Here is a 25,382-nt window from a genome sequence, read left to right on the forward strand (position 1 = left end):
AAACAATGCCAAGCATGCCAACGAGCCAGACATCTTGATGTATATACCGTAGGTTGTGGAACGCTATTTCTACCCAGAATCTCCACAGGGTGAAAAAAATGAAAAAATATTTATAAGCAGTTAAACCTCAGAAGATTTCATTGCTATGAAATTCATTTCACAGTGTTTCAACCAATCACATTGTGGCACACACTCATAAATTTAACAATCATACATGCATATGATCCAGCCCTGGTACATGTATTTTTGTTATTATTTAGTTTTCAAGGGATCTGATACAAGTAAACCTGACTCATCTCGGTATATTTTACGGTTTGTATTTTCGTTCTCATTACACAGTTTTCAATGGATCTGAGTCGGTCTCTGACACAAGGATCTGTACTTGATCTGACATCAGGCTGGAAAATTTCCCTTTCAGCTCTTTGAGATAGCCCCTCTCTGTGTTGGTGTGCTCACACAGAATGACGCTGATGCCGTTACTGACGGCGTTGAGTACATCATGATGTGACATCTCCCCAGTCACGAATAGATCGGCCTTGGCACCACGCAGAACGCTAGATCCAGACCCTGCACACACAGCCACGGAGCCGACCTTGTCAATGCCTGAACAAACCAAATACCAGTACCATAAATAATGAAATTATTGCGAGGATGTTGGTTGGTTGGTTTGTTGTTTAACGCCGCACACAGCAATATTCCAGCTATATGACGGCGGTCTGTAAATAATCAAGTCTGGACCAGACAATCCAGTGATTGACCTCATGAGCATCGATCCACGCAATTGGGATCGATGACATGCATCAACCAAGTCAGCGAGCCTGACCACCCGATCCCGTTAGTCACCTTTTACGACAAGCATAGTCACCTTTTACGGCAAGCATGCGTTGCTGAAGACCTATTCTACCTAATCTATTGCGAGGATGTCCCTTGATTTAATCAATAAAGTGACACATTTATGTCAGGTCATGTCGTCCCCTCAGGTTCTCTACACAGGATTATTCCGAGAACAGCAGTCAAGGGAAAACAAAACCCAAGTTAATCTCTGATCTCTTTCTCATGCCTGTGTTGCAATGACATCACATAACAAAGCACTCAATGAACAATGTAGTGTAGTGCTAGAGAGTTCCTCAATGTCTGGTCAAGCTTTGTCAACCATATGATGGCATCTTTGTTCTTTGCACCAACCGATTCTTTCTGAATCCCCCAGATAAGTTTGTGACTCATAAATATATTACTATGTTTGTTTTCCAAAGGACTGCCCAGTTTACTTTTGTGAAAGTGTGTTCATCACTGACTATATATTATACACATATCTGCTTAAAAACCATGTTCCTTCAGGCACCAGGAACTTATTTTAACTGTGTCGTTTGCACAGTCATACATTTAAATTTGAGCGTGGCTCACTAAAACCCCCGACCCGCCTAGTGTGTCAGTAGTTTCAAATTAAATAATTGACAGGGTTAGGGTTTGAAAAATTCATAAAAAAATGGAAAATTCATAAAAACATTTTTTTTTCTTTTGACTGCACCCCTCCATATGACACAGATTATATATACTAAGTTTGAGATGAATCCACTGAAAAGTTTAAGTGAAATCGCGCAGGCAAAGTTTTCAGTCGTACGGACTGACGGAACCTCAGTATAACTATATACCCCCCAACCTAAAAGGTCGGGGGTATAATAAATGTCCAAACAGCATGTTAGGCGCGTGTTAGGCACTTACCAGATGCAGACGCCAGCCGGACATGCTCCAGACCCAGATGCGTCTTCACTCTCTCTACAGCTTCTGCGAGACTGAGGGGTGAAGTGAGTTTCCCTACACGTCCCATGCCATAGCCCACCAGTGGAACCTGTACGTGACAATTGACAAACATGATTATTTCACTGTCAACAGTTTAGGAAATTCACTATTAAATCTCTCTTACTAAATATCTTCGTGGGTTTCCTGGTTTGAAATGTTAAAAAGTCACCCCATTCTGAAGTGATAATTACATCACATGAACACAACATATCCTAACAGCATGGATAGTTGCTAATAAATATACACATATTTTCTAACAGTGGATTGGCCGACTCAATTGTTTATAAGATGCCATCATACAGCTGTCATATTGCTGGTAGTGATGGGTATTGGCCTTTCATATTGCAGTTTATATGCACAACCTCAATTCGTTACAGATATTATTTTTTTTATATTTGATGGCTGTACAGAAACGGGAGAACTTCTTTCATTTTGTTTCTTTCATTTTGGCGACTATGCGTGTCGTAAGAGGCGACTAACAGGATCAGGGGGTCAGGCTCACTGACTTGGTTGATGCATGTCATCGTATCCCAATTGCATGGATCGATGTTCATGATGTCAATAACTGGATTGTCTGTTTACAGACCGCCATCGTACAGCTGGAATATTGCTGAGTGTGGCGTTAAACAACAAACAATCAATCTTTCATTTTGATCAACTATTAAAGAGTATAAACAAATCACCATTAAAATTCCAGAAGCAAGTCAGGATAGGCAGGTGACTATTTCGCATACAGTTGCTGTAAGCTCAATAAAATCATAGTTCTTGCAACAGCTAAAAAAAGATCTGAGGACATCCCATTACGGGTCATGTCAGACCGACCATTCGTAAATTTTGACTGACCAATGGTATGAATGACAAGAAGTTGACATTAGCCAATCAGAAGGCAGCTTTCTTGTGCTATAAATGTTCAAACTGGCCATTAAGCTTCGAAACATATTTTGACAAATTCTTGATTAAAAATTTGAAAACTGAACAAAGAACATTCTGGAATGGCTAATAGATGACCGAGATTGAATGGATTCAGTCATAAAGCCCATAACTTTCTGTCAGGATACCCCGTGTTAAATGTCTCGAGGTTGCATGATTAGAAAACACATTCCAACTGTCACTTTCATGATCTGGTAAGCAACGTTCTGATTGGTCGTAAAAAAGGTAATTTTGACGGGATCAGTCATGGGATGTCCTCAGAGCTTTGTTTACCTGTAGCGTCACCTGTCAGAACTAGGGTCTGATTTGAATGAGATTGACTGTTGCTGTGGACCAATTTAACGTGGACTCCTAATCAACGTACCTTCTCTATCTGCCGCTTCTCTATACTGACCACCCCTGGGTGGGACTGGGCACTGTCCACCAGCCGAGGGACGTCACTCTTGCTGCATGACACACTCACTCGGGTCACGTCTTGCTCCGTCTTCTCATGCAATGACCTTTCATAAAACAGATGTGTTGAACAGTATTGAAACCCTTAAACACCTTAAACATTCACCGAGTAGGTACTACAATCGAACCTGGAAATTTCAGCCTTCTTCGGCAAGGGTGGAAACTGGACTTTTATAGTCAGTTAACGCCCTTGCCTCAGGAAGATGGATGTTAAAAGACAATCGGGTCAGATTCTTTTTATCATCCAAAATCATTCTTCAAGCTTTTTCCGTTTGTAAACAGTAATAAAACCAGCGTCTTGAATGTGTTGAACAGTAGTGAAACCTCAAACACCTTAAACCTTCATCGAGTGTAAGTATTACAGGCAAGTAATTGAAAACCACTGCATCATTCAGAATGACAACTCAGTAAGAGTGCACCGGGGCACAGTTGAGAGTTGGGTACCCGTCCAAATGAGTGAGCATGTTTCATTCATAAAAAGTTTGTCAGGAAAGCCCAAAGTGATACAGGCCTAACCCTTTGGTGAAATCCACATGTATAGTGCTTACAAACCAGGAAACATCATCAGGGTGAATCTGGGATTCAAACAATCTATCATAGGTTTTTGGCACGGAAAAGGGAGGCAACTCTAGACAGCAAATTGCTGCACCTTAGATGACTGGGCCACCCATGGCCGACTCACTTAAGACACAACTGAGAGTTTGGTCTTCATCAAGACTGTATAGTCACTGGGGTCATGGGAGCATGGCAGTAGAGGTGACTATTGGTCTGGAAATCACTATTGCAATAACTATTGATATTGAAAGAAACTATTGCGATAACTATTGATATTGCAAGCAACTATTGCGATAAATATCGATAGTTTTCAGTGTATCATTTAAGATGGATTTTAGAGTTGAATTAAACCTTGGAACTGAAGTTCCCTATGAATGTGATAACCATAACAACAAATAAAAAGTAAGGTTTGAGATATGACAGGTTTGTTTTTTCTTTACCCTAATAATTTAAGAAAAAGAAACTTCCACATTACCATGTGTAAATTACTGCCACTCTTGATCAAAAGAAAAACAAATTTGAACAGCATTGCATGTAGTATGTACAATCGAGACTATCAATATTCCTAATTGAAATCGATACTAGTGATCGGAAACTGATTTAACAATCGATTTATTGACTTTAAGTGCTTACCAATAGCATTACATCGATATTTCGATTTATCGTGACACCCCTACATGGGAGTATGATGACACACAAGCATAATTCTCAGCGTTAGAAATTGGCATCAGTTTTGGAAGATAAAAAGCTGCATCACTTTGCTCTATATGATGGCAGCCTGTAAACAATCAAGTCTGGACCAGACAAACCAGTGACTGATATGATTGGTTGGTTTGTTTGTTTGTTGTTAAATGCCGCACTCAGCAATATTCCAGCTATATGACGGCGGTCTGTAAATAATCGTGTCTGGACCAGACAATCCACTGATTAATATCATGAGCATCGATCCATGCAATTGGGATTGATGACATGCATCAACCAAGTCAGCGAGTCTGACCACCCGATCCCGTTAATCGCGTTTTACGACAAGCATAGTCGCCTTTTATGGCAAGCATGGGTTGCTGAATACCTATTCTACCCCGGATCTTCAAGGGTCGACTGATATGAGCAGCAATCCATGCCATCAGGGTATGATGTCACAAAGTCTGAACAGCCTATCTGTTAAATCGCCTATTATGACAAGCTGATGAGGACCTATCCCCATGGGCGTTTAAGTGTTGTTGAGTTTACTCACAGAGCGCTTGTGGTGATTCTCCTGGGTATGGATTTGTCTGTGAGTGCCAGGACAAGCTTGGAGGCACCAGCTGTTTCCGTGACAATGTCTACCTGGCAACCAAACTCTCCGCAGCCTTCACTCTGCTCCACTGGCTTAGTGTTCTTCATGTCTACAATATATCCATGAACAACTGTAGGACATCTTACCTCAACTTGTAGCACTATCAATATACCAACTCACCAAGGAGCAGCACCCAATTCATTCAGTCACCATGGTCACCTCTTACAAGCGAATGTTGGTGGGGGCCTTTTCTAACCCCGAGCCCCCACAGCAGGATACATACATTGTACATCATAAAGCCTAAGTTAGATAACAAATTGGGGTTTGCATGTCTGACTCAAACTTGCTGACACTGCACTTTTGACAAAGTTAAGTCCCCCTTTTATTAAATGCTAGTTCCTGCTGCTTTACCTTGAAACTACAACATCCACAAGCTGGTATGTAATGATAGAACATGGTGACTCCTCCAAGACTATCCAGGTATTTTATCTCCAGTCTCTTATGACAAATACCCTGGACCCATTTGCTGCCATTGAGTCTAATTTGAAATGCACAACAGTGAAAAAAAGCCATCCATTCAAATTACTTTCTTACGAAGTTAGGGAGTAGTTGAGGGGGTGATGTCATTTCTTAAACAAAGCTATCGTAATAAATGGTTCCAGGGTATTCATTATGATACAAATGAGATATAATACCCTGAATATTGTACTACTATATAGGTCTGTGGTCTGTCAATACCTCTCCAAAAACGATATCGAATACCCAAAATAATTGAGGAGGATGGTCACTGGTGACAGAGAAGATCATGTTCAGATTCTCACCAAATGCACTGATCAGCCAGTCATTGACACCTCCACTGAGAGCATCGTAACAGGTATGTGGAGAGTAGATGGCAATTCTCTTCTCAATGCATTTCACAATCAGCTTTTCCTTCCACGACTTCTGCGTCAGCCTCTTCATGGGGGAGAAGATGGGAGGATGGTAGGACAGAATCATGTCCGCGTTCTTGTCTATGGCCTCATCCAGGACCAGCGGGGTCAAGTCATTTGTGAGTAGAATGGTCCTCACGCTGTGAGGGGCGGAGGGTTCAGTGAGGAGACCCACGTTGTCCCAACTCTCCGCCAAACTAGTGTTTGCAAAGTCGTTGAGAATGTTTACAACCTTTTTCAGTTCCATTCCTTCAGGTGAAGTATGTAAGAAGTTCTTCTTGGTGATACACGGTAGAAACTGTTGCTGCAACCGGCCTAATCTTGAAACGCTTAAATACCGACACGTATAGCTACCACTTTTGCTTTTAGAAAAAGAGGCTGCAGGCTCACTTGTGACAGGTGCGTTAATGGTTGTGTGGGAATCCTGAAGTATTGCCACTACTACATTGACAGTTCGCGAATTATTGATTTTTGATATCCATGACGTTAAAGACTGCAAAGACATTAAAAGTGGTTGTATTAAGTAATCACTGATACATTAGCCATTAACCAAAACATAATCTGTCCACCCTGTCGTTTGTTTTGGTTGCCTTCGCGTGCTTCCGATTAGTTCAAGTTCCTTACAGCGATGCCGCTTTTCGTGGGTGTATAGAGAAGGTGGCACGCGCTGGAATGGAGCTTGGCTATGGCAAGGAAGATAACTCTAATCTTCTCTTTTTTTGACATTGAGCACCGTAGTGTTGTGTAAGTTAAAACAAATCGCAGTGGTCCATAGCGGACGTTCTGATATGGATTTACGCACGAATACACATAAATTGAAACTGTAAAGCTTGATGGAATCTAGAAACAATTGTTATCGTGAAATGTCAAATGCTGCCCGTGTCACTGGACAAAAGAGTCGACAGAAGTCATTTTGTGTTGTCATGGTGCCGTTGATCACTCAATATTATAACGCAGGTTATTTTTTTTCAAAAATTTAAATATATTTTATTTCAGATAAAAATCCTCGTTTACAACTACACAAGAAAGAAATGTCAGTATTAAACGTCTCACTACCTCACAATAGGTCGAAGATTCTGAAATGTTGCCAACTGTGTTTTCGACAGTTTTCAAATTCTTCCAAAATGCCATCAAAAGTTGCAACGTCAACAAAGTTTGTTCCAAACAGCCAACCAGCTTCAGAGGAAGAGATCGAATCTTTACAGCAGTTTATGGACAGGAGTGAACGCCTCCTAGTATTAACAGGGGCAGGAATCTCCACTGAAAGTGGAATTCCGGACTACAGGTCGGAGGGAGTAGGTCTGTACGCCACAAGCTCCAACAGACCTGTACAGTATGTAGATTTTTTGAAAGACGCAAAGATCCGTCAGCGGTACTGGGCAAGGAATTTTGTAGGATGGCCCCGATTCTCCTCCTTTTCCCCCAACAAGTCCCATTTGACTTTAAGTTCTTGGGAGAAGAAGAGAAAGGTGTCGTGGCTGGTGACACAGAATGTTGATGCGTTGCACTACAAAGCTGGCAGTACACAGCTGACTGAGTTACATGGGAGTGCACACAGGGTGGAGTGTCTGTCGTGTCGGAAGGTCTTGCCGAGAAACGAAATGCAGGAGCTGATAAAAGACAGAAACCCTAAATGGCATGCAGAGTCTTTTGAGATGGCCCCTGATGGTGATGTGGCTCTGTCTACTGAACAAGTCCAAGGCTTTCAGGTAATAGTTTGTGTTTTGTTTGATCAGAGTAATATAATAATTAGATATCCATTCCAACTCGAACAAAACACACAGCCTCAAACCAGGTTATTGTCCCTGAGTACCTACAATTGTTTAATTTATCACCTTATATTCAGTTTAACTTGGTTATGAGTCAGTGAGTGAGGTTTTACGCTGCTTTTAGCAATATTCCAGCAATATCACGACAGGGGTCACCAGAAATGGGCTTCACACATTGTACCCATGTCGGGAATCGAACCCGGGTCTTCGGCATGACGAGTGAACGCTTTAACCACCAGGCTACCCGACCGCCCAAACTTGGTTATGAAATGGCTGTACGTGTATAATATGATATAAATGCTTGGATCAAGTAAGCGATGTTCTTGGCTCTCATAACAGACAGTAAACAGAGAATTATTTTAACACTTTAATATGAACAGCTCTATGTTTCTGACCTTGTGGGGATTCCGGGTTAGAAAAGGTCCCAACCAACATATGCTGGTCACAAGAGGTGACCTAATGGATTGGTGGTCAGACTTTGTAACTTGATTTCATGTCTTCGTGCCAGGGATTGTTGCTGATAATATCAATCTCTGGTTTGTCTGGTGAAAATTCAATTACCGTATTCGACGTAATAAGCGCCCCGCTCTAATAAGCGCCCACGGCAATATTTGCTAATATATTGTCTAGTGAACAATCCCAATTAGCACCCCTTCCGATTGATCAGTGAACACTTATTTATTCGTGTATGATATGCGCTCGTGTGTTATATGCACCCTTAATTATGGGCAATTAAATTCTGGAAAATATATCTGTCGTGTATAATACTTTTCTTTTGTAGTTTTTCAGGCTGTCAGCATAAATCACAAAATTTACGATCTTTCAACCTGTTTTTTTTCTCACCAAAATTATATTCTAATAAGAGCCCCCTATTTCTAATTTTGAGAGCGCCCTGAGCGCTTATTACATCAAATACGGTATGTTACTAGCAGTCTTCATAAAGGTTCAATATTGCAGAGTGTGATGTTAAACAAACAAGTCTGTGTTTCTGATACATTCATCAGGGAGGGGTCAGTGGCTTCAGACTGTTGATTTCTTGTGTGTCAAGTACAAACATGTTTTCACTATTGACTAAAATATATAAATCTTTCAGTATGTTTCAAGTGAAATGACATCTTACCTAAATGCATCATGAAGGCAACAAATTTCAATACAGACACTTTTGTACAACACATAGAGGGAACATCGCTCACTTCTGTCCAGTACGTGAACATAATCTATTGTAGATTTTACATTTAATAAAACACTTGTCATATATTTATGTTTTTAAATTTCTTTTTGTCATGTCCATCTTTTAAAGTTGGGTGTGGTTTGTTGTTTAACGTCGCACTCAGGAATATTCCAGCGGCGACCTGTAAATAATTGAATATCATAAGCATCGATCCACACAATTGGGATACGATGATATGCTTCAACCAAGTCAGCGAGCCTGACCACCCGATCCTGTAAGTCGCCTCTTACGACAAGCATAGTCACTTTTTACAGCAAGCATGGGTAGCTGAAGACCTTTTCTACCCCGGATCTTCTCTTTTAAGGTGCCCACATGTGACAGCTGTGGTGGAGTTCTCAAACCTGAGATAATATTCTTTGGAGACAACGTTGCGCGACACATTGTGGACCTCGTCTTTAGAAAAGTCTCTGAAAGTGATGCAGTGCTGGTCATAGGTTCATCCTTGGAGGTATGTTACACGGATCTTCACGGGTTTGCCATTCAATAGTTCTCCAGAGTTGGGTCACCTGTATTTTTGTCAATGTTATTTACTGAATTGGTAATTACTTTACCATGCCAGTATGTAAAATACATCTCCATGTTGCTCCATTTGACTGACCTGCTGTTTCAGGTGTATTCTGGCTATCGGTTTGTCAACAGGGCCCACAACGAGAGTAAACCGGTCGCTATTGTGAACATAGGAAGAACCAGAGCAGACGATCTGGCTCAGCTCAAGATATCAGCTATATGTGGGGACATATTACCCAAAATACAAGTGTAAGACCTGCGGCCGTAGTTAAAAACATTCTCATTTCAATAATACTCTTAACTTACGGAGGTCATTCTTGGCTGAGAGTTACACGCAAGAGTGTAGTGATAATAGTGTAACTTTTAACTGAGTGGAAAGTAATACTGTGAGAGGAACTCTTTGTTTGGATTGTGATCATGACCAGGGAAATCCCCATGCTATTTTTAGAAATATTAGCAGATTCAGAGGTAGAATTATGACACTGCTGACCCTGTTATCCATATACATGTTGCTGAATAGTGCAAGGTGAGTGTAATTGCAATTTGCAGCCCAAGTGCTACTGCATTTCTTTTGATTATACATGGTGATTGCATGTCGATAAACCATATTTCTGTTCTTGAAAATGTCTAACAACGGCTGCAATGTCACGCGGCAGCCATTTTGTAGACTTAAGAAAATTCTTAATTACTTAGAGCTCTGTGAGGACTCCCAAGTTCTGCTCACTCCAAGAGTAAACTTATGTCTGAAGAGTCTTTTTATTGAGTAACTCTAAGAGAATTCTCAATTTTTTCTACAATTAAAAGTAATGTTTAATTCTGAGAATGTTTGTAACAATGGCCCCTTGTATATTCATTGTATATGTTCTAATAAATGATAAATCTTTCAAAATATCTTGATAAGACACACAGGAAGTTTCATAACCATTACAGTCATACATTTATCTTATCCCTCTCCTTTATGCTCACATTATGATGGCTTGTGTTTGACATGAGTACTTCAGTGGTAGCTCGTAACCCAGTTTGGGGCTAGTGCCCTCACTTGGCGCGACGACCAGGAAAGAGCACATGTATATAAACATTCATTAAGCCAGCTCAGGAAAAATCGGCAAACTGCCAATACTCATTGCTTATGATTGGTTGGTTGGTTGGTTTGTTGTTTAACGCTGCACTCAGCAATATTCCAGCTATATGACGGCAGTCTGTAAATAATCGAGCCTGGACCAGACAATCCAGTGATTGATATCATGAGCATCGATCCACGCAATTGGGATCGGAATCTTCACGGGTCCATTGCTTATGATGCCGACTGTAGTATGTATCAATAGCACTGAATACACAATTATTGATCATTGTGTTTTACCTTGAGTTCTCTTACGAACCACTGGATGAATTGGGGAATCAAGGCAGTCCTTGACATAACTAATCTCATTTAATCTGTTAATGTTTCAGTATTCTGGCACCTTTTCATAGTTTGTTGGATCAATCCAGATTAACCAGGTTTCAGGAAGATGGTCCAGATTAACAAAGTTTCAGGAAGATGGACCAGATTAATGAGGTTTCAGAAAGATGGTCCAGATTAACAAAGTTTCAGAAAGATGGTCCAGATTAACATGGTTTCAGGCAGAGGGTCCAGATTACCGAGGTTTCAGGAAGATGGTCCAGATTAACTAGGCTTCAGGAAAATGGTCCAGATTAACAAGGTTTCAGAAAGATGGTCCAGATTAACAAAGTTTCAGAAAGATGGTCCAGATTAACATGGTTTCAGGCAGAGGGTCCAGATTACCGAGGTTTCAGGAAGATGGTCCAGATTAACTAGGCTTCAGGAAAATGGTCCAGATTAACAAGGTTTCAGAAAGATGGTCCAGATTAACAAAGTTTCAGGAAGATGGTTCGGATTAACCACATTTCAGGAAGATGGTCCAGATTAATGGGGTTTTATGTAGATGATCCAGATTAACAAGGTTTCAGGAAGATGGTCTAGATTAACGAGGTTTCAGGAAGATGGTCATGATTAACGAGGTTTCAGAAAGTTGATCCAGATTAACCAGGTTTCTGGTAGATGGTCCAGATTAACCAGGTTTCAGGAAGATGGTCCAGGTTTCAGGTAGATGGTCCAGATAAACCAGGTATAAAGGTTGATGGTCCAGATTAACCAGGTTTCAGTCAATAGTTCAAAACAGAAATCCAACATTGTTAAAACTGATTTATTGCACAGCCCAGTACTGACATCCTGGTTCCATGATCACCATCTGTACAGCAACAGTAACTACTTCATAAACATATACTACGCAAAAGAAGTGAAGGAATGCCCACAATTCATGATAGGCCTCTAGTTAATCTGTCACGGCTGATGGGTAATGCACCATAGCCTTCCAATTGTGGGAGTTCTTAACTTATTTTGAGTAATATTTATAAAAGATCATATAACAATCGATACTGTACAGCTTATAGATGTGGATAGATTACGTGATATTTAACTACTTCTCCTGTGTTACACATACCCGGGTAATGCAAAACCCGTGAAGATCCGGGGTAGAATCGGTCTTCAGCAACCCATGCTTGCCATAAAAGGTGACTATGCTTGGTGTAAGAGGCGACTAACAAGATCGTGTGGTCAGGCTCGCTGACTTGGTTGATGCATGTCATCGTATCCTAATGAGTGGATTGATGCTTATGATTTTAATCACTGGATTGTCTTGTCCAGACTCGATTACCTACAGACCGCCGTCATATAGCTGGAATATTGCTGAGTGAGGCGTTAATCAATAAACAAAGCAAACCAAACATAATGCAAACAACAGCAAGAGATTGCATTATGTAATGAAGGATAAGTCAAATCTTACATATGCAGAGAGAGTTTATACCTGTGTCCAGTAATACTGTTGACTGCTGCATGTATGATTGCTACCAATCATTATTCCTCCTGAAGCAAGGCAAGGTAACACTGGACACTGCTCCTCCAGCAAACAAGACATATACAACTCTCAATAACGTGTGAACTCTTTGATCACTTACTGAAACTAGTAACAGGTATCTTTTAACATTGGTCATCTGCATACAGCAACCTTGGGGTGTAATGGGGCTTCCATATTCAAAACACTTTCGAGATATACAATTCAAATTTACACACAGACACACACCACATATGTAGACACACATGGAAAAACAGACATGCACGCATGCACGCTCCCCTTGTGAATCAATTTGATTGAATATGTTATTGATTTTGTTTGAACAATTCAGGTGAGACATTTATCTGGAAAAACACGAGAAGCCATACAGTACAATCAATAAACATGGGAGTACAACCATAAGTCTTCACACTTACGTGTTGACCTTGTACTTAACAAACATAACATCTGCATCTTAACACATTGGACTGAAAATCTGCTTAACTTTTAATAAATGTTTTCCTCGGTAAACATTTAAAAAAAATAACATTTCTTGAACAAGCGTTTAAAAATTGTAAGCACAGAAATCCAAAAGCTGTAAAAACATTTTAAAAAGAGTTTGACTAAAATAAACATTTTCCTAGAACTAAGGAAATAATACCTAATTATTCCTCAAAACTAACAAGACAGAGAAAAGAGATGTAAACATAAACTGCCCCAGAACCATCTCATCATATTTAATCTGTGTTAAAAAAGATCACAAAAAATCCATTTTAGCTTAACAAATTAATGTACCGTCAATCACTGTTGTGTCAAAGTTGAAGGGACCGACGTAAATAGTTCCGAGTTATCCGAGGTTTGACACAATCGAAAATGATACATAAAGAAGAACATGCAGGGACCAAGCTTTTACTTTGAGACAACTATAAGTTCGACACATCAAAATTCAACATAATAGTGTTTGACTGTATTTGTGTTTGCTTGACTAATGTGACAAACAACAATGTCTCCACAGCAAGTGAAGAGTTACTTCCCCTTGGTTTTCAAGTCGAGGAAGGAACCAACATGTATGATTTTTGTATCTTGAAAACAAACTAACCATTCAGTTATGAATGTACATGAAAAAGGTTAAGCCATCATATTGCTGTGTATTTTAAACACCCTGTCATTCCTGAGCGCCATGGGATATACACACAAAAAGAGTATTGTATCAACAGAATTTCTGTTCTTTGTGGATTTTCTTCTGTTTAGATTGAAAGTAGTAAAGAAATAAAACTAATTCATTTTAAATAGCTGACATCTGCTTGGTTCAAGATCCCATGCATTAATCAAGAAGATTGGTTCGGCACATAACATGACCTTGTAGAGCTTGTCAGATCTTCTCTTCACAGGGAGGTTTCGTATCAGAGTAAAAGTTCTGAATTTAATGTGATTGTGACTTGCCCTTGACGTTCATTGTTGTGTGAGAGTTACTTCCCCTTTGTGTCCAACGTTTAATCTCCTCACAGTGATACCACGTTCGCGGAGCTCTCTAATACTATCGCTGCCACCAGCCAAAGCTCCCCTCTATGATAGCAGGCCACAACCATGCTTGGAGTTGAACTTACAACCGATGAATTGTTATGTTTACAAACAAGCGATGACTGACATATTGCCGAATACACATACCCTAACTAAATTATTTTCTTTGTTTGTTAATTTCAATTTCTATTTCATTTCAACTATCATGTAATTGGTACGGTAAGAATGTAAGCAAGAAGTTGGGTGATTTTGTGTTTGCCTGCAATCTCGAACCAATGTGATGAAACAAACAAATAGGTAAATTTATCTGGGAAATATTGTCACTTGTAAATCTTTTCAAAATTCACTATGAATGCATTCCCAAAGACATAAACAAAAGTATAAACATTACTATATTTGGGGTTAGAGGGCAAAATTCAAGATTGAAGAGTGTAACGACGGTGTCGCGCTGGGAAGGAGCTTGTTCATCATTGTGTGAGAGTTACTTCTCCTCGGTGTTCATCGTGTGAGAGTTACTTCCCTTTGGTGTTCATCGTTGTGTGTTCTTCAGGATACACACTAGGTTGTTGTCTGTTCCAAATGCAATGTAGTCAGAGCTGGAACTGATGGATACACCATTCACGACGATTTGCTGGAAAATAAGATACTTGAACGATTAAATAACTGTCTGAGAAGTCAAATAGAGCCACAAGGCACTCAAGCTCACCTGAGGAAATAATGGCGGCCATGCAAATGTTTGGAATGCTGTAAGAACCATTTAGAGACACCATAACTGGGATCATTTGTACAGCATCACATAGGCCTTGTAGCTTCAACAGGGAGTCAGTTAACGACAAACTGACCGACAGCTGAATGATCGATAACACTCCACAATCTTGGCTAACCTGACTTTCAGCAATCAGTCAGCGAGTAAGTATGGTAATGTTGTGTACAAAAATCTTTATTTGCTGATAAATCACCACAAAATGAGGCAAATGGAAGCCAACACTTAATCTCCGGATGCAGGAAAAGACGTTTTAGGGATGAGGAGTTCTGACATTTTCGGAGCACCCTGTCATGGCCTCCAACATTTAGTTTTGGCCCAGATAGTTTGGATAAGGGAGAACTTTGAAAGGAGCAAGCCCTGGGTCGACTGCATGAGCCACTCTCCATTGTCAGGGAATGCTGACACACAGACATACTGATCACAAACTGTGACCACCTGAGCCCCAATTTAACAGGCAAGGTACTCGGTAACAATCCTGCCCCAGCATTACAGGGGAAATACAACATGTAGATGATGGTGAGTTTGCTGTTTACCTTCTTGTTGTGTAGCAACTCTTCATCGATTCCAGTCCGGGAGTCGGCCACTAACTCAGGCCATTCAATTACCTGCAACACAGAAACATACTCTCTCATCTCCCAGGACAGCCTCAGCCAAGTTATCAGTAGTCATAGAGGTGAGTCGAAATGGGGTTTAACTAGTCCGGACTGATGCCGATTTATAATGCTAGCACATTGAGATATAATGCCGCAGTTTAACATGAATACCCCACTCAGACACAGTATACTGACTCCGAGCCGCCCAGTCCTTGTTTTAGCCCCTCAATGCCCATCAACAGGTAGGGTAACAACATGTACCAACTTTTGATGTCTTTTGCCATGACGCGGCACCCACACCCTTCTGATGAACACATCCATCAGTTTTATTTCTCAGTTAGGAAGTGCTAACATGTTACAACACTATTTAATCATTTGGTGACATAATTTCAACAAATATACAAGACTATCCAGCTTGAACTGCCAAGTCACACAATGCACCCTCCCTTACTGGAGCGGTATACTGTACGTGACTGCCGGGAATGTATCAACACAGAGTGGTGACATAAAACCCTATATTACCCATAGGGTTAGACATAACCGAGTTCACAATAATCATATATGCACGAGGCAAATATCACTTCTCACACACCAGGTTACGGTTTCTATCATTGAGACAGCATTGTTGACGTCATATGAATCTTGTTGTGACGTAACGTCGGAATAACATCACACTAGAAACTACATCATAGCTGAAGATTGTTCACGTCATTCGACAAATTTTGTTTTCAAGGACAGCGGTGGTGATCAGTGCTTTTTGTTAAGGGGAGCTCAAAAGGATAATTGTGTAAGAATTCTCGCTCTAGCTCTGGAAACACAAGAATTCTTACACCAGTTTCGTAAAATCAGTATGACACACACACACAGACACTCGTATAATAATCTCTGTGGCACATCCAGGAAGCAGTCTCACTTGAGTACCAAGTTACCATACCGTAGAAGGGCACAGAATGTCATCAGAAGGAGACGCTTTCTTCCGGGCCAGAGTGGCAACATTGTAGATGTAGACATTTCCTAGGTCATCCCCAACTCCCAGCAGACCTGGAAACATGGAATAAACACCTTCAGGAAGAATAAACACCTTCGGGATGAATAAACACCTTCGGGAAGAATAAACACCTTCAGGAAGAATAAACACCTTCTGGAAGAATAAACACCTTCTGGAAGAATAAACACCTTCGGGAAGAATAAACACCTTCTGGAAGAATAAACACCTTCAGGAAGAATAAACACCTTCTGGAAGAATAAACACCTTCGGGAAGAATAAACGCCTTCGGGAAGAATAAACACCTTCAGTAGGGCTGGGACGGGTAACTCGGGTCGGGTGGCTACTGGGCAGGCCCCGGGTACCCACTGGACTACCCAGACCTGTTGTTAGTCATGTGATATACTGTTGAGTGACAACAATTATCTAAAACTCTGCAGCTATACTACAAGCCACTAATGTTCGCATTTCTCTCTGACTATGCATGCTTTCCTTCTGACATTTATATGTTTGAATAAAGATAAAACGTCAGTCAACTTCAGATAATTTCATATGTGTATCTAAATACAGGGCTACGGTAAAACTTCCCAATCAGACATCTCTTGAGACCTATAGAGGGTACCCAGGTAGGGTCGGGTAATAGGGGGTGGGTACCCGGGTAGTAAATTTGGACTCGTCCAAGCCCTTACCTTCAGGAACAATAAACAGTTCGCGTTCGTTTTGTCATTGTGTCATGGCAAAATGGAGATACAACAAGTGTGTTTTAAGAGTAGAAGTTTCAGACTTCGATTTCATACCTCAGACAATCGCTTTCAGTTTTGAATGAAAGTGACAGGTATCTTATCTACGTTAAAAACCTCTACACTGAAAGCACGCCAGGTTTCTATCTTACATGACTGCAAAGGAACTTGAAAGAAGATTTGTTTGTTTTGTTATTAACTGTTTATCCCCACACTCAGTAATATTACACAGTGGCCAAGGAACACCAAGCTAAGTGCCCTTGCCAGACAAATTGGGAAAAATCATTATTTTTATATATTTTTTTATTTATCAAAATTGTGATATTTCTTATTTTCCTAAATAAAGTTATTTTAACATTGAATATAAACACTCCTCTTCCTCTAATTAGGTCCTGTTATTGGTGAAAACAAGTCACCACTACCATGTCTACAAAGCTACGGAAAAAAGTAACTGTGCTTCAAATAAAGTTCAATAAATATAAATTTATTCTGAAATTAAATAACGCATCTTTCAATACATATTCATGAAGACATCTCAACTTAAAGGGGGTAATTCACAATTTGCACCTGCACATGCCAAATACACACTTTACTATAGGCCTTACAGGAAAATCACTGCCATGCTCACTGTTAACAATTTTTTCCATAAAATTTGATTATGTTCCTTTTTGGTTTGATATTAAGGCCCTATGTTTGATTGTTTGAAATTTAATGTATGATTTCGCTGATTCATCACTTCATTTTGGTGATAGATGGACTTAAATGTTTCAAAAGGACACACTTATTACCAGCAGACAGCCTTAAGGTCATGTAAGGAACACACCCAAGTCATAATGATGAGTTTGATAGGAGCCAAAAGAAACATGAACCATAGAAACAAATAGAGAAATATGTAAGTTAAGAAGAGATGTCTCCAATGTGTACCACTTAATGACAAAACTAACAATCAGTCAAGTGTTACTACAGTGTCTGTACTCTTATTACAATACGCTGCATGTGATTTCCAAACTTTACACGCTAATCCTGCACGAGACAAATGGTGCATCTCAAGTCATGGATGTCACATGTGATGCGTTCATGGGCATCGATTCACACAACACACCAGTTTGTCGTTTGTGCATCAAACCAGTCTAATATCTCTTGAATATGAGTCTTCATATATTAACCAACATGTACGGTATTTGCGTTTCTTTTGTTAGTGAGATCATTGTGCCTTGACAATATTTCTATTACAAAGATTCTGTGTGCAATATTTATGCATATCACCCACAGAGGAGACACTCACGGTCTTATACCACCTGGACCACCAAGTTGATGCACTCTTACATGAAGATGCAAAAGTGTGAACCAAGGCTCACTTCCCTGTCTGACCTGGGGACTATGCTTGTCGTAAGAGGCTACTATGCTTGTCAAAACAGGCGACTAACAGGATCGGGTGGTCAGACTCGCTGACTTGGTTGATGCATGTCATCGTATCCCAATTGCATAGATCAATGCTCATGATATCAATCACTGGATTGGCTGGTTTAGACTCGATTATTTACAAACCACCGTCATATAACTGGAATATTGCTGAGAGCGGAGATAAACAACAAACAAAACAAACAAAAGCATGCTATGGTCGATATGAAGAATAACGACCTGCCGAAACAATGGACATAACACACCCAAGTATAGACTAACATTTAGTCTCTGAAATCTTATATTACACAGTATCCTTCTTGACTCTAAAAATATATAAAAATTCCCTATGCTGATTTCAGTGGAATAGAGCTAGCTTGAGCTGGCTAGACTTGCTTTTGTATGCATTTCTAGATTATTATTTTTTCATAAAATAAATATATTCCACGGTCATGGTGCAGGACTAACCCAAGCTGTATGAGTGTACATACCGCCACCGTATCCCATGTTGAGATACTCCACATCAGTGTGCGTGTATTCTAGCTCTGCCAGAGGTTCAACCTTGATGCCTCCTGACCTCTTGACCTTTGACCTCACGTGGTCCAGCAGATTCCACAACAGCACTGCCCCGGATCGGACACACTTGGTAGCTGCAGATATAAAAGTGAGTTGGGGAAATGTCCAAGACAGTGCAAAAGCATTGAGGCTGTGACAAGACAAACCAGGGGCTGACCTAGTGAAAACTAAGTGAATGAATGTTGGTTTATGCAAGCCATCAAGTCTTTAACCTATGGAGGACACGAAGTGGCCCTGAAATGTTCCGACAAACGATAAAGACGTTGTCCATAAAGGTTACATGTCCCAGTGTAACCTATGTTACAGCTATGCCTAGGGAGTGAGTGAGTCAGTCAGCGACTGAGTGAGTCAGTGAGTGATTGAGTCAGCGACTGAGTGAGTGAGTCAGAGAGTGAGTGAGTCAGTCAGTCAGTCAGCGACTGAGTGAGTGAGTCAGTTAGTGAGTGAGTCAGTCAGCGACTGAGTGAGTGAGTGAGTGATGCAACCAAACTAGTGGCTGAAAGCATGAGCAACGATCCATGAATATAAACATAATATATCAAAATAATGAATACTCCATTTTATTCCTGAAGTAAACACACATGATTTTCACCCATATAAACTAATGATTCTGACATTTAGTTGCTTATCAATATTTGAATGTTTTTGTCTGCAAACCATATGCATAACACCCCCCCCCCCCCCCCCACCCCATCAAAACAAAACAAAAAACAGGTATTGACATACAAACTAATAGCACAATAGTAACAATAATTTCTTCAGTCATTGTCAGTAGTTCATTTTTCACAAGTTTCAACCTTTAAGCTGAACATGAGATCTTGTAGATCTTTAAGGTGCCGTACTCCAGCTTTATCGTGACTCAACATTCAAGAGGTTCTCACCTACGACATCCCCGGGCAGCAGAGCAAGGCCATCAACAGTGTCAGACTTGCCCTGAAGGTCAAACTTATAGGTCGACGACCTGAAACACAGACAGGGCTGTACATAAATATACATCAAAAACAAAAGAATATGTTTCAAGTCTTTATTGCGAATAATACTCGTTTGTCCATACTGAAACACTTTGTTCAATTTTTTGTAATATTTGACAAAATGGCCACAAAATCAACTTAAGTTCTTTTGTGTATTTTGGTATGAGACAATCAAACACAACATCATTTTGGATCATCGCTCTTTGTCAAGTGAGCAAATACTTACTGCTAAAATCATTTTCTTGCTCTTCAAATTAAGATAGATTAAGGATTTTCATATTGTGTGTCAGTATAAACAATCCATCCCCTTGGATTTTGCAGTTTCAGAGAAGATTGTAAAATTTTCTTAATATTTTGATTAATTAGTTTCAATTCTTGAGAAAAATATGTAATTAGCTTTCTCAGTCTTGTTGTTTCTGCAAACATGTCAACACATCGTTGTACCATCACTGTTTGTTTCCAGTTAGTTCTTTATGTATTTCAGCACAAAACCTTTATTGATAAGATTGATAACCTTGATAAGCTAACAGTTCAAACTGCAGTCAAGTCCTGTTAATCTGACACTTGTTAGTCCGAAAATCGGCTTTATCTGACACTAATGATGGGAACCGATTAAATCAGTGCTCTTTAGACCAATTAATCTCGCACTCCGACTCCGACACACGTAATTTGCAACAAATTACCGAAATCACTCATTAATCAGTCTCCTTAATCCGACACAGTGATCGGCATACTCCGGGGTCATCTGCCCATGAGTACACATCTCTGTGTTTTGATGTGACAAATCGGTTGGTAGATGCATATAATAATAGCTGCAGAGATACACTTGCTTAACAATAAACAATTAATGCTTTAAATAAAGAAAACAGGATTAATCACATGCCTAGATTACCTCAATCTCATTAAATCAGATACAAGTTCTCGCTACCACTACCATGTCAGAATGACCTTTAGCAAACTATGAACTTTGCGGCATCAGTTTCAAACTGGTGACTTCCATTCTAGACTATGCTATTTAAACGTTGACACCACTAAATCTTGTTAATCCGACATACTCGTTAATCTGACATATTCATATGCAACCATGTCGGATTAACAAGACTTGACTGTATCATGTTATAAACACAATTCTTGTTTGAAAGAAACTTTGGATGGAACTTTGAAATCTCTAAAAGGATTATAGTTAACCAAGGTATGTAATGATCAGAAGGCGTGGCATGTTCTAAATCTTGAGTCGTGTTGAAGCAAAATTCTTTTGACCCCTCGCAGGCATCTTGTAGACTATCGGTCAAACGGGAAATAAAACTATTCGAAGCTGAAACTACTTGTATTCCTTCCCCAATCTTACATGATCACTTTGGCTGTTCTGCGGTTGTGGACATCCTTCAACTCTGACCCCATGCTCCATCCGAAACAGCCGTCCTCACACGCCGCCAGCAGTGTGTGTGATGACAGACTGTATTCAAGGTTGAGCGCCTCGGACCCTGGGACGCTGATCTTCAGTAGAGGTCTACACCACACAACACATTACCATTAATCAATGAATACTGATCTTCAGTAGAGGTCTAAACCACACAACACATTACCATTAATCAATGAATACAGTAGAGGTCTAAACCACACAACAGGTTACCATTAATCAATGAATACTGATCTTCAGTAGAGGTCTCGATCACAAACGAGATTACCATTAATCAATTAATACTGATCTTCAGTAGAGGTCTCGATCACAAACGAGATTACCATTAATCAATGAATACTGATCTTCAGTAGAGGTCTCGATCACAAACGAGATTACCATTAATCAATTAATACTGATCTTCAGTAGAGGTCTCGATCACAAACGAGATTACCATTAATCAATGAATACTGATCTTCAGTAGAGGTCTCGATCACAAACGAGATTACCATTAATCAATGAATACTGATCTTCAGTAGACATCTCTATCACAAACGAGATTACCATTAATCAATGAATACTGATCTTCAGTAGAGGTCTCGATCACAAACAACATTACCATTAATCAATGAAGATCCAGGTAAGAATTGATTTACAGTAACCCAAGCTTGTCTTAAGAGGCCACCAAAGGGATCGTATGGTCAGACTCAGTGACTTGGTTGATGCACGTCATCGTATCCCAATAGTGTAGATCAATGCTCATGATGTCTGGTCCATGGAATATGGTTGAGTGCGGCATTAAACAACACACTTCTAATTCCAGTACAGTACTTGTTATCCTTGTAGTACAGCTGCCATATAGTGGGAGTACAACCTACTTGAAGTCTGTCCGGTGCTGTGAGAGGTCCGGGGTCCCGATGTCCCACATCATGATGAAGCCGTCATTGCTGCCACCTGGAATATGTGGGTGGCAAACATCAGCTGATTTATAGTAGTACAAATCGTGTTTGATACCTTAAAGTTGCTCCGTCTGGGCTCCAAGTTCATATTTTAATTCATTTGTTCTCCAATAAGTAAAATTTTGAAATCAATGGCCAAGCAAACTCTTTACAAACCAGTTTAGCTAACACACTGTGGATATCATTATCAATTTTAAATACAAGTAGAAATGCTATGTTACTTTATTTCTTATTTTGATCATGTTGATGTAGGAGATAAACATACCCTGCTTCAGTGTAGAACATGGTTACCTGTAGATTTAACAGCTTAAATTGAATTTGGAACGGAACATGCAGCACAAGGTTTCAAATGTTAAATTTAGAACAGTTAATCCTACAGGTAACCATGGTAACTAGCTCTACATTAAAAAAAAATAAGTAGACTGTATGTTTATCTCCATTCTACCATGACTAAACAAAATGTGACCTCTTTGGTGTCAGCAAATATATTGAGTGAAGCGGCATGTGTTTAGTCCAGTGTTTTGAGTGGGTTGTCAATCAGAATTTACAGAATCACTGGCAACAGCCTTTAAACAAAATGTGGCACTGTGTATGCTCAAGCAGTTTGTTTACACCATAATACTTCACTCAAACTTACGACACTGAAAGCATGTAGCTTGGCAACTCCGCAAGCTAACATGAGTGTGGGCATGCCTAAAGAAAACTAATTTTTCTGTAAAGACACGGAAGGTCAACATTATGACATCATATCGCTCATTATGACGCCAAAATTATGATGTCACAGTCGCATATAGAAAAGTGCCAAATAGCAAGCTCTCTGTTGTCCTCAAAACTTGAAATGAATCGGAGGTCCTCATTTTTTTTAAGTAGCATATATCTCTCACAATTTGGAACGTTGTCAATATACATCTGACAAACGTCAATGTTTCTAGCTTGACATCGTGTGCAACATGTGCTCCTGCCTTGCGGCCATCACAACACCTTGCTTCCATATCGCACAAGAGTCGTGGACAGGTAAGGCTTATCTGACTTCCATGAGTTATGTATGGCCTCATTTGATTGGCTGACTAAAAATAGACACACATCACCACACAGCCATATATATTCACAGGTGATGGAAGAACGCAGTGTACCTGTGAAGAATTGACAATATTCAAGTCAATACTCACTGAAGAGGTAGTGATGGATTCTGGGATGGAAGAGGAGACAACTGATGTACTTCTTGTGCCCCTGCAGACTGCCGAACATGATGAGCTGGCGGGGGTGCAGAAGCTTGATGGCGGCACCCTCCCCTGAAACAAACCTCAACTTTTACAACTAATACCTCCACAAAGCACTCATGCAATCACTGGATTGTCTGGTCCAGACTCGATTATTTACAGACTGCTGTCATATAGCTGGAATAGTGCTGAGTGCAGTGTTAATCAACACCCAAAACCTAAAAGTGGTAGAGCATAAACCAGGATTTCCTTGGGCTCTTCTGTTTGCAGTGAGGTGAGGTGAAAAGGGGTTTAATGTGGCATCCAAGAGATTCCATGCCGCAGTATAACTTTCAGACACTGTATACTGCCTCCGAGCCGACCAGTCCTTGTTTTAGCCCCTTAATGCCTAGCGCCAGGCAGGGTAACAAGTCTTTTGGTATGACACGGCAGGGGATCGAACCCCGGTCCTTCTGCTCTCAAGGCGGATGCTCTACCACTAGACTCTGTTTTCTTCAGCCAGTCATTGAATTTTGTTTCAAACAAAGAAAACACCTTCCATAATCAGAGCAATTCGTCAATATGTGTGCAACGTTATTGGGGTTAAGAAAGATAAATGTACCACATTTTCGCCAGCCTGAAGCTGTCAAGTTGTTTGCCGGTGTATGCCTGTTATTATTGGTATGTCTTTCCCTGCTGACCCAGATCCAACTCAACCTCGTCTCACTCACCTGCCACTGCCAGGATGTTGACTGTCTCCCGTGCATCTATTTGGGAAGGTACTGTCGTCCATGCTAGTGTGTAGAAAGTCTGCAACACCAAGGTTACTGAGATTTATGTAGAATTTAGACCTGCATGCCCAGAGGCCGAGATTCGGCCCTGAGTCCATAGTGAGTGAGTGGGTTGGGTTTAACGCCGCTTTTAACAGTATTCCAGTTATATCCAGCATGTCTGCTTAATGTGGGAGGAAAGCCTGAAGTGATGCAGGTCTCAGATGTTTACCACTTCGATGAAACCCACAAGCATGGGTATGGTGCTGATAAACCTAGAAACATAATCGGGGCGAATCGGAATTCGAACCCACAATCATAGATTTCTGGCGTGCCCAAGGGACGCAACTCTGCACAGCGAATCAAGACGCCCTAGACGACTGGGCCACCCATGCCCCCCTCCCCCCTGAGTCCAAAGCATATGTCAGTAAAAATTATTCCCACTTATTGTTATAACATAGAGTGGTGATTTGCATTTCACTGATAACAGGGCCAATAAAGAAGAGGTTTTAATGTTTCGTTTTACATTTTTGCATTGAATGATATAGTAAGATATCCCTGAATTTAAGATAAGAATGTTTTTTCCCCAATTTGTCTGCCAGAGTCACTTTGTTTGGTATCCAAGATAAAACCCTGGGTTATACAGCCTTGACATTGTGCAACATAATTAGGAAGCAAGTATTCGTTCAGACATAACCAACAATATCCCATTTGAGAAGGCCTGACACTGTTCCCATGTGAGAACTGAACCAAGTGTTCATCATTCTTAAATCACCCGATATATTGAGCATGAAAACCTGAGATGTATTGTGGAAAGAATGAACTGCACACCCTTAGAAAGAGTGGAGGGAGTATGGTTTTACGCCGCTTTTAGCAATATTCCAGCAATATCACGGTGGGGGACACCAGAAATGGGCTTCACACATTGTAGCCATGTCGGGAATCGAACCCAGGTCTTCGCGTGACGAGCGAACGCTTTAACCACTAGGCTACCCGAGCCTCCCCTTAGAAGGAGAAACCAGTGATTGATATTATGCATGTAACTGAAATCATCTTCTGTTGGAGTGTTTAGGTTGATTTCTGTGCAAGTGACTCTGTTTGTCGTAAGAGACTATGGGATCAGGTGTCAGGCTCGCTGACTTGGTTGAAGCACATCATCGC

At 40.4% G+C, this 25,382-nt stretch overlaps 3 protein-coding genes across 3 annotated transcripts in view; 1 reads left to right on the forward strand and 2 right to left on the reverse strand.

Moving 5' to 3' along the window:
- Positions 1-239: 239 nt before the first annotated feature.
- LOC139472392 (NIF3-like protein 1) lies at positions 240-6,557 on the reverse strand. The gene is made up of 5 exons (XM_071254866.1): positions 5,836-6,557; positions 4,973-5,123; positions 3,095-3,230; positions 1,723-1,849; positions 240-603 (listed from the first exon to the last, which is right to left on the reverse strand). The coding sequence occupies exons 1-5, from the start codon at positions 6,446-6,448 to the stop codon at positions 332-334; spliced, it is 1,299 nt and encodes a 432-aa protein (XP_071110967.1). The 5' UTR covers positions 6,449-6,557; the 3' UTR covers positions 240-331.
- A 101-nt stretch (positions 6,558-6,658) lies between these two features.
- LOC139472367 (NAD-dependent protein lipoamidase sirtuin-4, mitochondrial-like) lies at positions 6,659-9,903 on the forward strand. Its single transcript, XM_071254836.1, has 4 exons — positions 6,659-6,687; positions 6,940-7,652; positions 9,248-9,391; positions 9,554-9,903. Exons 2-4 carry the CDS (start codon positions 6,975-6,977, stop codon positions 9,701-9,703), a joined length of 972 nt encoding a protein of 323 aa, XP_071110937.1. The 5' UTR covers positions 6,659-6,687; positions 6,940-6,974; the 3' UTR covers positions 9,704-9,903.
- A 3,493-nt stretch (positions 9,904-13,396) lies between these two features.
- Positions 13,397-25,382, reverse strand: part of LOC139472329 (potassium voltage-gated channel protein Shaw-like) — a 124,334-nt gene continuing 112,348 nt past the window's right edge. The window contains exons 6-14 of the mRNA XM_071254782.1: positions 24,183-24,261; positions 23,422-23,544; positions 22,172-22,247; positions 21,243-21,404; positions 19,805-19,884; positions 18,839-18,997; positions 16,156-16,262; positions 15,162-15,233; positions 13,397-14,493 (exon numbers count right to left, since the gene is read on the reverse strand). Coding sequence (XP_071110883.1) covers positions 14,392-14,493; positions 15,162-15,233; positions 16,156-16,262; positions 18,839-18,997; positions 19,805-19,884; positions 21,243-21,404; positions 22,172-22,247; positions 23,422-23,544; positions 24,183-24,261 — 960 coding nt within the window. The 3' untranslated portion in view covers positions 13,397-14,391. The remainder of the gene's footprint in view (positions 14,494-15,161; positions 15,234-16,155; positions 16,263-18,838; positions 18,998-19,804; positions 19,885-21,242; positions 21,405-22,171; positions 22,248-23,421; positions 23,545-24,182; positions 24,262-25,382) is intronic.

The sequence above is a fragment of the Haliotis cracherodii genome, unplaced genomic scaffold (assembly GCF_022045235.1).
Source record: "Haliotis cracherodii isolate W230 unplaced genomic scaffold, xgHalCrac1.p SCAF_24, whole genome shotgun sequence".
In the NCBI taxonomy this organism is placed as follows: Eukaryota; Metazoa; Mollusca; class Gastropoda; order Lepetellida; family Haliotidae; genus Haliotis; species Haliotis cracherodii.